At 37.8% G+C, this 13,801-nt stretch overlaps 1 protein-coding gene across 3 annotated transcripts; it reads right to left on the minus strand.

Annotated features, from left to right (window-relative positions):
• Positions 1-343: 343 nt before the first annotated feature.
• Positions 344-13,607, minus strand: rab22a (RAB22A, member RAS oncogene family). 3 transcript variants are annotated; one of them, XM_044215440.1, is made up of 8 exons: positions 13,470-13,607; positions 12,059-12,138; positions 10,580-10,661; positions 6,452-6,523; positions 5,538-5,644; positions 4,796-4,905; positions 3,941-4,046; positions 344-2,522 (listed from the first exon to the last, which is right to left on the minus strand). In XM_044215440.1, exons 1-7 carry the CDS (start codon positions 13,503-13,505, stop codon positions 3,949-3,951), a joined length of 585 nt encoding a protein of 194 aa, XP_044071375.1. In that variant the 5' UTR covers positions 13,506-13,607; the 3' UTR covers positions 344-2,522; positions 3,941-3,948. The 3 variants fall into 3 exon arrangements, with proteins under 3 accessions (XP_044071375.1, XP_044071365.1, XP_044071384.1); XM_044215430.1 differs by lacking the exon at positions 344-2,522 and having other exon boundaries at positions 3,769-4,046; XM_044215449.1 differs by lacking the exon at positions 344-2,522 and having other exon boundaries at positions 4,028-4,180.
• Between the last annotated feature and the right edge of the window lie 194 nt (positions 13,608-13,801).

Consider the following 13,801-nt stretch of genomic DNA (forward strand, 5'->3'; position numbering starts at 1 on the left):
AGGGGATGGGGAGATTGTCAAATAAGTGTTCTGCCCTCCCAGCACGATTCAAAGTGCAGTGAAATGCCCTCTGCCAGTAAAACACACATCTCAAGTGTCATACGTACATATATATATATATACATATATGTATATATATATACACATATAGTATGCATATATGACACTTGAGATGTGTGTTTTACTGGCAGAGGGCACTTCACTCAATGTGTATGTTGTATGTATATATACATACATGTGTATACCCAATCATTCACTCTCACTCTCTCTCTCTCTCTCACACACACACACACACACACACACACACACACACACACACACACACACACACACACGGGGAAAATATATTTTGTCAATCTTTTATTAGTAAACAAATTGACAATTCCCTTTTTACACATTTGGAAATACACTGCAAACAAGTGTTTTCAGGCATTTTGTTACAATCAATATGAAACATAGTAAAAAGCTAAATATGGTAACTACAATGCTGATGGAATTACTGCAAATGGTGTACAGGTCTATTGTGGTGACACAACTGGCTTACAATAGAATATAGTCATTGATTTGTGTGCAATTTGATGGTATATATCTACACTGAAAAATATACATAATATGGATTAATCATATTCCCAGGGCCAGCCCAAGACTATTGGTATTTTTCAATGCAAAAACCGGCATACAATTTCTTTCCATGCCTAAATAAGGGAAAAACATGTAATTATCAAACTTCAAATATTTTTAAGCATGTATGTGATTAGCACTTCATTATATCACATTGACAATAAAAAAATTGTTAATTATGTGTAGTAAAATGGCTTTGACATTATTTGGCACCATGTTCTTCATAGCAATAAGAACTGAGCAAACAGTCAAAACCTAAAATAACATCAAGGGACATCTGAAACCTTTACGAGAATGTTTCATCTAGTGATATCACAGACATAATAACAGACTGCAGACAGAGTGTTAGTTAGTAATAAGGGCCAGTTAATACAAATAGTCAGTCAAAGTGCAGCTTTCAAAGTACCCGAGTGCTTCCCTTTTTGATATAATTGCTGAAGCTATATTAAATACTAGCTAAAATTATCATTACAGTATGATGTAGTGCAGGGTAAATTATCAATGACAACAACGAATGCCACAAGAGATTTGGTTATTGATCAACTATGTATGAGCAAAACTGTCATCAAATCAGCATAAACTGAGGTCAATATAAACTTGTCATTATCATCCGTTTGAGACTGTGGGGAATGAAATCACATTTTTGCAAGAGTGTGTGTGCTCGACTGTGTGAATGAATAATTCTGTAACTTATTTCTTGGATTAGGTCACATTTTACCTTTCTCATAGTAACAACAATTGCACTCCATAGGCATATGCCTATGCCTATATGCATCAGTAACAAATACATTTAAAATGCTTAAAGGCAAATAAAGTGGCTTGCGCTGACAGAAAAGCACAAAATCCAAATTTATAAATGTGGAAATGCAGTCTAATTGAGCCCACATCTGTATTTTTTGGCAACTTTGCAAAGAGGTGTTGGGACTAAAAGGGCTCAAAAGATACAGACAAGCATGACATTACACAGAATTAATAAGTCTGTGGGGGCTCATGAGTCAACTGCTACTGAAGTTCAATTAGGCCAATACAAGAGGTAAATGAAACAATTGTAACATAGCAAGGATCACAGAGTAGTAATGATTTTCATGAATGTAAGAGGGGATGATAGAGCTCTATGAAAGCTGTGGTACTGTGTATTTGAAACAAAGTGAAAGCTGGACCTACGATAAGTGCCTGGAATTTGGAGGAATGAGGCAAAAGAAGTTGGAAGAAAGGAAAATCAGACCTTGGAACAGAATGGAGACTAAGGTTCATTAAGGGGTCAGCATGTCGACACAGTGCCACGTCTAATTCTTCACCTATAAACATTCTGCTGAGGGGAAATTTAAGCTCAAAAATCGGAGTTTCCTCTGAACGATATCTAGTTTCCAGATCTCACTGTTTTCATCGCAGGCCAGGTAGTAAAACAACATTGCATGTGCGAGCCACTGCTGATTATGTGAAAAAAAAGGAAAGATGAAAATTGTTTATGGGACACTTAAAGAATTTGGCAAGACCTCACAAATATCAGCCTCCCCTGTAAAACTGTTGTAAAGTAGCAGCAAAGGAATGAGGACTGACGGGCTCACCAGTGAACAGTTAAAATAAGATTAGAGAAAAATAAAGCTAAAGGAATATTGTGAGACAATATTACACAGTATAGTACAGTATACTGTGTGCACTATGGGGAACTTCATATGCATGATTAATTTAATACCTTCAGTAATTACAAGTGGAAGTGTGGAGCACATGTGAGCAACTGGAACTGTTATCATATAATAAAAAACTTGAAGACTGCAACAGAATAAGCATTTTCAGCCCTGATTAAAGCACCATCACTGGGAGATGTGGATGGTGCAGTTGTTCTCATCACACAGATGAGATTTTCATCATTCTCAGGGGCAAGTGATGATCAAAATATCCTTACAAGCCAAAGAGAGAAAAACAACAGTTCAAAATTAAAGGAATAGTTAGTTTTGGGAAATACCATCCTCATATCTGTCCATTAAATATAAGGCAACAGCCAGCAGCCGGTTAGCTTAGCACAAAGACTGTCAACAGGGGTAAACACCTGGCACTGTCTCATTTATTTAATCTGTGCAAATAAACCAAAGTTTAAAAACAACAATTTGCCATTCTACAAGGGGTTTGTGTGACGGACTATTTCTTGGCCAGAACCAGTAACTTCCTGGTGTCTCTGCTGGTTGCGTGGTAGCTGCTCAGAGCCAAGAAATAGTTTATACACTTCGGTTTATGTACGGAATAAATGAGATATGTTGTGTTAATTAGTGAGCTTTAGAGGTACTGGTAGGCGGATTTTGTTACCTTTAGACAGAGCCAGGCTAATTGTTTCCCCCCGTTTCTATTCTTTATGCTAAGCACGTTAAACGGTTGCTGGCTCCAGCTTAATATTTACCATAAATATTGGTAAATATATTGATGATATTTGGTATTGATATTCTCATCTCACCCTAGGCATGATCACAAATAAGCATATTTCACAAAATGTCAAACTTTCAAAATGTCTTTAATGTAAAGGAAGTAGGCTCCCACATACCTTTCATTTCTGCATTTTTAACCGTGTGATTGCAATTTACATCAAAACACCCACTTGGTATTTTGCCTTGAAAAACATCTTGATGAAAACAGCAATCACACAATAAAACTTAAATTCTGTGTGCACAATCCTTCTTGCTTGACTGCGAATCACCAACATCTCTCTAAATATCCTTCCAGAAAGATGAGGGATTGGTACTGTTGACTACCATAACCTCTTTCATCAAAATCTATGATCTTTTAATCTTTTGATAAATTAGTGATTACACACATTAACTGTATAGATGGATCCTTCACAAAGTTGAGGCAATAACTTACGTACTATCAAAATAATTTGGTGAAATTGAACCATTTTCAGTCCATATTTGGTTGAAAGTAGATTTATACAAATTTACAAGAAAAAATGACTTCTGAATCTATGAATCTATAGCTGTAAAGTTTCTCCGATCAACCTAGGGCTATAATACACTAAACAGTGGTTGATGTCCATAACAGAATATATATATATATATATATATATATATATATATATATATATATATATATATATATATATGGGGTCTGTCACTTACACATCAACGCAATTTTCAGACGATATGTGATGATTTGTTGTTGTTGAGTGCTGCAAAAATGCATTTGCTACAGCCATCAGTTTGGCAATGCTGCACCCCGGAATCAGTGATAGCAGGGTGTTTGAGGGTGTGTGTTGGCTGTAAGCTGAAGCAGGCCAGGGGAGACAGAGGGTAAGCAAAGGTCAGGTCACAGGTCATGTGGGCACAATCACCGGCATCATCAGCAGCACGTCCTGCGAGACTCTGAGGCCTGTCGTCCCAGTTTGAAACCTTTTCCTGAAGGTCCTCCTGCTGCGTCTGCAACGGGGATGCGCTTACCTTTGAGGACACACACACACACACTCCCAGCATTCAGCTTCCCTTTTCTTTCAAAATCTCCATTAGCACACACACACAGTTTTATCACAGTAAAGTATATTACCTTCTTGTATACTCAGCGCAAAACCAGTATACTGTGAATATTAGAATATAGTACATACATACAATTAGTATGGAATGGGGAAACGAGCTACGTCCAAATAACATAATGAAATGATACAATACATGCGGCATTGGGTGTCAATCAAGTTTTTAGTATGCAGAAAAACATATGTATCTTAATTGTTCTTCTGTTCCCCGTATGAACACACTACATACTCAAAACATGCTTAGAATTAATATGTAGTATGAAATTGGGACACAGCTACTTAATACATCTCCTTTATCTCTAGCTTATCAACTGCTCTCACAACCCCTCATTTTGTGTTTCGAAATGTGTGTCAAGATGTCATGATTAAGTGGATTCTGCTTTACTTCCAACATCACATTATCTGCAGCTTATTCTGAACTAGCTCATCACTGTCAGAAGTCTGATACAAACACAGAAAAGAATGATAACACTCTTGAACTGTTTAGAAACTTTGAATCTAATAGGCAATACTGTTCAAAATATAGTATACCTGCTTTAAAACACAAAAGGGAGACAAGATACTTATCTTAATGCTGCACAATGCTTAATTTGTCACAGCCTAATGGGAACCTGAGGATATACAAGCCAATGGCACCAAATGTTCAAGAAACACACTCACTTATCTCTATAAACACCTCGTTGATGTTAATGGCATTCTTGGCACTGGTTTCTACAAAGATGGCATGGATGGAGTCAGCATAGTCCTTGGCATCCTTCTCTGGCACTTCCCTGTAAACACAAGAGGTGTGTCAAAATTATTATGTTGCAATATGCAAACAGATTCTCCAAGTTCATGTATTACACGATAACCATCAAATGTACTGCTACAGCCATTATGTGGAAGATTTCCCAGTTTCATGGATGATCTTATTACCAAAAGTATATATGTATCTGAGTCTGGGAGATATTTCAATTTTGTGGAAGAATAACAACAATAATATCTACTCCTCAAAAATTTAAATATGAAAGATTTTTTAGTCCATTATACATAACCACAACATTCCTACTAGAAACCTACAGCACCTCAATAGCCATATAAAGACCAAGAGAGGTGAGAGTCGGCTCACCTTATATTCCACAACAGACCAGCTGCACAGAATATTAAATCAGTATGAGAGCCAATATTCCTCCTTGCAGAGCAGAATGCACTTTAGCTCCACACACGAGAAACTCTTAGTGGCATTTCTAAGCAAAACATCAAATATTATTCCAATGCTAAAAGGTCATAATATTTCCCTACAAGAATTTTCCCCATCTAAGCCAGACATCATCACTCTCAAGTTGTAAAAGAGGTGGCATCATCATACTGCGCACTAGCATTGTTCATGACACATATAGTATTATCTCTAATTCAGGTTCACCTGGCGTCTGACAGGTCACATTTGTTGCCAGCGATGGCGACCACTATATTAGGAGGACCATGCTGGCGCAGCTCCTTCACCCAGTTCTTCAGTGTTTGGAAGGATTCCTGATGATACAGGTAAATAACATGTTATACTGAATGAACCAGTAAGCAGACTAGCACATTATCTTCCATGAACGTTTAAAGGAATAGTTTGACATTTTGGTTAATATGCTTATCTGCTTCCTTGCAGAGAGTTAGATTAGAAGATAGATACCACTCATGTCTTTATGGTAAATACAAAGCTGGAGCCAGCAGCCGGTTAGCATAAAGACTAGAAATAGGGGGAAAACAGCTAGCCTGGCTCTGACCAAAGGTAACAAAATCCTGTACACCTCTAAAGCTCACTAATGAACATATGCCATCTTGTTTGTTTAATCCGTACAAAAAACTAATTGTAAAAAAACATAAAATTTGCCCTTTCACATGGTGGTCAGTAACTTCCTGGAGTCTGTACTGGTTGCCTGCCAACTGCTCCTGGACAAGAAATAGTCTGGCACATAACCCGCGTAAAATGGCGAATTGTTGTTTTTACACTTCTGTTTCTATACGGAGTAAACAAACAAGATAAGGTGATAATTAGTGAGCTTAGAGGTGCAGGTAGGCAGAGCCAGGCTAGCTGCTCCCCCGGTTTCCAGTCTTATGCTAAGATAAGCTAACAGCTGCTCGCTGTAGCTTCGCATTTACCGTACAGGCATGAGTAGTATCAAGCTTCTCATCCAACTCTTGGCAAGTGTATTTCTGAAAATGTTGAACTATTCCTTTAATACACATATGAATAAAAAAAATTAAGGAAAGTAATGGAACAGAACAATGAAACTATACAGTAAGTACTTAGTGGATTAGTGGTTGAGGAGAAAAAGTAAATAATACCTCTTTCGTGATGTCATAAACAATGATGGCAGCAGCTGAACCTCTGTAGTACATTGGTGCTAGAGCACGAAACTATGGGAAGACAAAGAAAGTAAGCAATTATGAGTAATGCTGGGAGGAGGCTTGCATGTCTAAAGCCTCTGAATGACCTTCATCTCTGGCTAACCTAGACTGCTGTATCTACTGGCATCATTAAGTCTGCATATAGCTTTGAAAACATGTGAAACTGAACAGAGAGAGATCAATCCTGACTCATCTTTAAAGACTGTTTACCATGATTTCCTTCCAATTTATCATTTTTTGATATGAAAAGGGTACTAAAAATATCATTGGAGTATAATTGTAGTATTATAAATGTATTATTATATTTTCACACCCCATAGATCAAGAAACAGTGTCTAGGCTTTTCATAGACTATGGCTAATCCGTTACACAGGCAAAGACCATGATGATTACATCACTGTGAGTTTCATTAGACTCAATAATACTGACTGTAACAAACTCAAAACAAGAGTCTAAAAATGAGCAAAAAAGACACCAAGTACCATTTTACTAAACCAAAGGCCCAGTGTTCTGAGCTTATAAGCCAAGTAGCTTTATTTAAAATGGAAGTATGGCAAGTCTTTCCACCAAGACCTCACACATGTGGTAGCCATCATGAGAAAGATGAGCAGAATGTGTCAAAAGCTGTTAGCATTTTGATATTTATGGAAGACTATACATTTGATCTTAACCCAATAGATCACAAAGCCCTGTATAATCAAAACAACATGTGCATTTCTAAATCCATAGCTGCCTGGGAGGCTGGGGGTTCTTCTTTTTGCCAGGTTTTGGTATTTTTCTGGTAAAATACTTTCCAATGCTCATTGAAACCTGGCTTCAACAATTAGCCTGCTGTCATAATATTTTAAAACGTATTGTTTTTAGCCATGCTAGTGGCATAGCTCTAGAGATGGCAATGTCTGTCTGACTGTCGGTTGGTCCACCACTTTGGTCCAGACTGAAATATCTCAAAAACTATTGGATGCATTGCCAAGAGATTTGGTACATATATTCAATGTGCCCAGAAGATGACACTTACTAACTTTAGTGATCCCCTGATTTTTCCTCTAGCACCACCATGAGGTTCACATTTATATTTTTAGTGAAATGTCTCAGCAACTATTACAGACATTCATGTCCCCTTCGGGATTAACAACTTTGGTGATCCCCTGAACTTTCATTATATTTTATCATCAGCTCCTTCATTAATTTTTTAATTTTTTAATTCCTCCAATACTTTGGCTTATGACCAAATACCTGCAAAGTATTCCCAAAAGCCTCAGTTGCACTTGCTGTTTAGTGCTAATTAGCAAATGTAAGCATGATAAAAATGGTAAAACTGGTAAAAATTATGTTATGTTGGTAGCAGTAGATCGCTAGGTTTCAGAGTCTCAGACAGCATTTTGTAACAAACCAAGCTATCTTTTTTGTCAGGTCTCGATATAAGGCCAATTTGTTATTGTACAGTTCTGGAAGTAATTTGTCTTTCGTCCATCCTTCAGTTCAAGCTGTGGTCAACAGTGATTGGCTGCGCCCACAAAAGTTCAGCGCAGCCAATCACAAGTTCAACAATATTGAAGTTTCGGCACACCCGTTCTGCTGGGCTCACCACGGACATTTGTGCAGAGCTGCAGCGGCAACCACTCGCTGTCTGAAAGCACCTTAACACAAAAGTGGAGTATGAATCCATTCACTCACTGATCTCAAGATCTCTGTTAAAATGCTAGCAATGGCCTCTATAGGATTTTGAAGTTGTAACTGTTTTAAAATTTTTGTTAGCAAAACAAACCTATAGTATATTTCAAAATGTAAAAGTTCAAATTTTCCCTCTCCGACTTCTAACCTCTTTTTATGCCTTCTTGCAATATACGCTGGAGTGGGGCTTTTAACAGACTAATAAAACCATGTGTCATGTATTAACTAATGATATTTATTTGAAAAGAAACAACCCAAAAAAGACCTTCACTTGGAATAACCCTGCCTTCCCGCCAATTCTATTTTCCTTTACAATATGATGGAATAAACTATCCATCTTGGAGTGAGACTGTTACCTCAGGAAAGCACACATTCCACATAATTATAGTTGTTACTGGCCCCAAGTCCACCGACGGGAATCCAACTTGGGATATTTGGCAGAGGCACTGAGGAGAGTGCTGTCTGTTTCATTGGCTAGTGTTGGGCCGCACCACCACCAGTCCTGTGTGGTCTATCTCTGCCTTAACCCAAAGAGCAATCACAGTGAGGCCAGACGTCTGGCCACACAGCAGCCCAGAAAACAGCCCCAGTGATGGTAAGCGAGTGCTGATTAATTGCTGAAACCACGAGCTGGGTGCATAATGAAAGGAACCCTCCTATTCCAGTGGGACGCAAGGTTTCTCTCGCTTGTTTTCTGTGAGAGGGAACAGTCAGAGGGTGAGGCCTCGATGGGCTGTTGACAGCTGGGCTCAGATGTACTCATAAGGCCTCATCTGGTCTTGAGATATGGATTGTGGAAATCACAGAGCTTTGCTTTTTGCCCTGGTCTCTCCTTCCATGTGCATTGGTTGGCTTTGTGTTCCCCTTTCTCAATTCAACAGCTTTTGATAGGCCAAAGCTCCACAGAAGTTAGAAAACAAGCCATGAAAGGCTTCAAAATACCACAGAACACGGACACATGCAAAACCTACCAAAGGAATGTTGCTACTTTTTCCCGCACAGATGTGAAACCCATGGGAGGCTAAGAGGCCACATGGGAGTGAAAACGTGAATTTGTGGGAATGAAAAAGGTGGAGAAAATGGAAAAGAACACAAAAGAATCACAGAAAAATAGACTGTTGCCAAGAAAAGAAATGAAAAGAAATATTCCACAGGAGAAAACACAAAGGGAAAAATAGAGGACACTCTGACGTAGAGCTGCAATGACTCTCAGATAAGACACAGTAGCAGCACACGCTAGTGGGCTGAGACCGCTTGGGTTTCATCCTTTCATCTTATCTTAAACAGGGCTGCATTGATGTCCCCTCAAGGCAGTGAAAAAGCCGAGGCCCCTAAGGGGAAGGAGGATAAAAGACAAACAGCATCTTATCTCACCTCTCTGGAGAGGACAGCAGCAGGGATAAGACATTACAACAGCAGGGGATTGTGCATGGAGAAAAAGAGAAGGGCATGTACAGAAAAAGAGAAGTGATGTGGAGAGCTAATGCAGAGAAATGTGGGATGCAGGGTGTGAGTCAAAAGAGAAAGTAGTTCCTTACGCTACTGTCTGGGGCTTGGTGTTGTTTGGACAGGCTTAAATGCTAAAATTGTACAAAATGTATGCTGTTTCATATATCGCATATCATCTGTAAGTGGTTTCAGTCCTGAACGTTGTGTGAGTGACAAGGCATTTCAAATATTGCTGCTATAGATACACAGGAGTGTAGATTACATAAGAAGTGGTACCTGGACATGATAGAGACATACAAACGACACTTTTCAGACGTGTATGCAACATAAAATAACACAAAAGGAAAGCAATGGCCTTTAACTGTGTCTCAAAATGTATGAATGCAATGAGGAAGAAGGAGTGAGAGGGAAGGGAGAGGGAGGACAAAGATTAAAGGTGACAGGAGGGACAAATCATGACAGACTTGCTGATGTTTCTACTAAACTAAACAGATGCCACTTACGGATCTAAAGAATGCAAATCTGTTACACCACACACGTCATTTAAATCATGGAAAGGGGGACTCCTAAAACAAGAGCACTAAAAGAAGTAGGTTAGTGGGCAGAACTCTACCTATAGAAAGGTAAATGTTGCCCCCTATCAGAAAAAATTAATAACTGCACTATTCACTTTCTCCCAGGCTGGTTCAGGGAGTGGTACATGCACACCACTTTCTCACTTCCTTTAAAACCACATTGAAGGAATCAGTAGATTTTTTAATAATCGAAGTCAAACTGATTGATTACAATATCAAAACTGTTTGCTGGTGTGGTCTGGCTGGCCAAAGCCAAAACACATGTGAATCGTGCTCAGGTTTGCTATCCACCAGTCCATTTAAAAAATAAAAAATGGAGGTTGGAGGTTGGAGGTTGGAGGCCAAAACCTCAGTGGATATTACTGACCCGCTCCTGTCCTGCCGTATCCCAGATCAGGAACTTGTGCAGCTCGTTTTGGTATTGCACTGTCTTGGTCATGAAGGATGCCCTGGTGAAGAGAAATGACTTCATGATTGATATACTAAATATGTCACATTACAAAAGTATTCATTTCATTTAGCTGTTTTACAAAATATAGACAAATAATAGAACTGCAACTAAAGCTTGCACGTTTTATCCCAACTTGTTTTCAAGAGTCTGAGACAGTGAGAAAAACCCATCTTCATTTAGATCATCAGTTGGTTTAAGATATATTAAATTGTCTGCTAGCTTTATTAAACAACGTCCCAAATGTAACATTTAACAGTACTGAGGCTTACAACAATATCAACATTTGGTTGATTCTAAAATAATATTGTGATTTTGTTATAAAAATTCAATAACAATATATCTGTCAATATTGTGCAGCTACGTCACATTTGTCAGTGTCAGTGTAATGGTGATGCTGTTTGTAATTTACCTCAAACATATCTGGCATTCCTGTATTGCAATTTCCTGTTATTTATCGACCGATATATACTGACACAGATATATCTGGGATAAGGTCAAATTGGTCCATAATATTGGCAATGCCAATATGTTGGTTGATCTTTAGTACTGACTGATCATACTGTCAATAAAATGTCAAAAATTATGACAAATGTCTATCACAAGTTGACAAAGCAATGCCTTAAAATTAGAACACATAATGCAGAAAATTATGCTTGGGGTGATTAAGAAATGGTGTCATCACGCCGTTTGTCCAGCAGAGTGCGCTCCGACTCCACTGTTTACAAGTCAGCACTGTCTGCAGTACATGTAGCATAGTGCATCACAGCTGAGCAGACTGCGTGTGTGTGTGTGATATATATTTTTTTTATTTTTTTATTTTTTATTTAAATATTCTTTAATAAAGTTACTTGTTTAAGAAAGCAGCCTTCTGAGTACCTTTGCATAGTCATATCGGTGCAAAATCAGTGCACAATCCACATAGAAAAGGTCTATTTTCATTCTTGCTCAAAAATTCTGCCTTATCAGTAATCTGTGAATTTTTCCACTCTAAAATCAGGTATTGGTCTCAAAAATCCCGTATCGGTCGGGCTCTAATAATTGCTTACTTGAGTTGACCTACATTTATAATGTCGTGAAACAGAAAAGCAAGCGACTTTTTGCAGTTGTGAAGATGGAAGCCGCACATATTGTGTATTATTAATTGATAAATGAATAAAATTGACTAATTATTTTTTGGAATTGGAATAGAACTGGAACTAACGATTGTTTTCATTCTGAAAAATTATTGGCAATTAATTTTCTAATTCTTTCAGCTCTAAATGGAATTGATTAATCCATAAAGTGATGAACAGAAATTAACTGACTACATGATAATGTCCTACAGCAACCCTAAACACAACCCAATGAAACAGAGAATAAACATAACTTCTAGCGTGAACGGCAGCAGGAACTTACCCAATTGTTGGGTTGATGTTTGGATCAAAGCTGTCCTCCACAAATCTCCAAACAATACTCGACTTTCCAACGCCAGTGTCCTGCAGAGACAAAATAAAGACGATGCTTACTAAACATGGCCAGAAACCATTACTAGAAGTATAATCACAACTACAAAAACACATTCTCCGGCAATATGCCCAGACATTATTGCTTTTTCATGGTATCTTCCACCTTCCCGCTCCAGTTATAGCCTATCACTTGATGATACTTAAACAGGATAGACGTAGTTAAGCTTACATTGTTTTTTAAAATGTATTAGTTGAAGAAGAAGAGGAGGTGTTACTGCATGAATGTATTTATGAGATACTGGTAGAGAAAATGATAGCTTATGCTGTTGTTATAAACAATCTAGACATACATGAATATTCTTCCTGTGACCGATTTGTAAATAGTGACTGCAGCAAAGACCAGTAATGTTATTTAGTAAAGTTATATAAGGATTAGGGTTGCAACTAACAATTACTTTCATCATCTATTAATATATCTGTCATTTGTTTGAATAATCAATTAACCTTTTAGTCTATAAAATGTCAAAAAATTGTGAAAAATGTCCAGCACAAGTTTGCCAGAGTCCACAGTGACAACTTCAAATGTCTTGTTTTGTCTGACAAACAGTCCTAAAGATACTTACTTTACAGTGATATAAAACATAGAAAAGCAGCAAATCAAATCCACCCATGAAGAAGCTGGAACCAGAGAATTATTTTGAAATACTGAGTGCAAAAAAGACCAGCACTGTTATTTAAGAAAGCTATATAAGAAATAGGGATGCAACAACAATTATTATTTTCTTTATTAGTAATTTTTTTAATGCCCAGCACTAGATTCCAATGGCCCAAGGTGACAACTTCAAATGCCTTATTTTGTCTGACAAACTGCCCAAATGATATAAATCAGCAAATCCTCACATTTGAAAAGCTGTAACCAGAAAATGTTTTTGCATTTAAGCTTGAAAAACAACTTAACAATGAATCAATTATCAACGCTGTTGGAGATTAATTTTCTATTGATCGACTAAACAATTAAATCGACTAATTGTTTCAGTTCTATTTTAATATTATCAGTAGATGATGTTATTTCCTGTTCCTGTTATTTCTAGGGTAGTATTAATGAGATGCAGGTAGAATAAATGCATAAATGTTGTTTCTGTGACAGATTTTAAAAACGTTAAAGTGCAGAAAAGACAGTAACGTTATTTGCCAATGAAATGTACAGTATGTATTGTCACCCACTTGATCATAGGTATCAACACATTTAACTCATGCAGACAGAGCTGCCCATCAATATGGTGTAGCAGTATGGCTCATTTGATGCCACTGGTACAGTTAGGTGTACAGACATGTTTAGATAAAAATCGAAGCTGACTTACCCCCAGGAGACAAACTTTTAACTCTCTCAGCGCCATATCGATCTCCTCTCTCTTAAAATGAGTTTGTGATGATGACCATTGACAGTTTTCTCCTCTGGTTACCTCTTATCTTGAATATTTTTCAGGTGGTCTATGTTTACAAACAACTTTACTTCATCGTGGTCAAAAGCTGCCAAATGCACATCTCAGGTTAGGTTATATCTCTTGCTATTAGCGTTAAAACGTCCAGTAGTCCGTCGTATTTGCCATATTGTGATTATTGTAAACAGCTAGCTAGCTAACAGTGAAGCAACCAAATCGCTCAGTCTCCATCTTGAACTACGGCGTGTGGT

The sequence above is a fragment of the Siniperca chuatsi genome, linkage group LG2 (genome assembly GCF_020085105.1).
Source record: "Siniperca chuatsi isolate FFG_IHB_CAS linkage group LG2, ASM2008510v1, whole genome shotgun sequence".
Taxonomy (NCBI): domain Eukaryota; kingdom Metazoa; phylum Chordata; class Actinopteri; order Centrarchiformes; family Sinipercidae; genus Siniperca; species Siniperca chuatsi.

Excerpts from the sequence above, each read along its gene's own strand:
- rab22a (XM_044215440.1), bottom strand. The coding sequence starts at position 13,505 with ATGGCGCTGAGAGAGTTAAAAGTTTGTCTCCTGGGG. Across the intron at positions 12,139-13,469 it reads TAAAAGTTTGTCTCCTGGGG|GACACTGGCGTTGGAAAGTC; the intron begins GTAAGTCAGCTT and ends TTGTCTCTGCAG. Across the intron at positions 4,906-5,537 it reads TGTGACCTGTCAGACGCCAG|GGAAGTGCCAGAGAAGGATG; the intron begins GTGAACCTGAAT and ends TTGTGTTTACAG.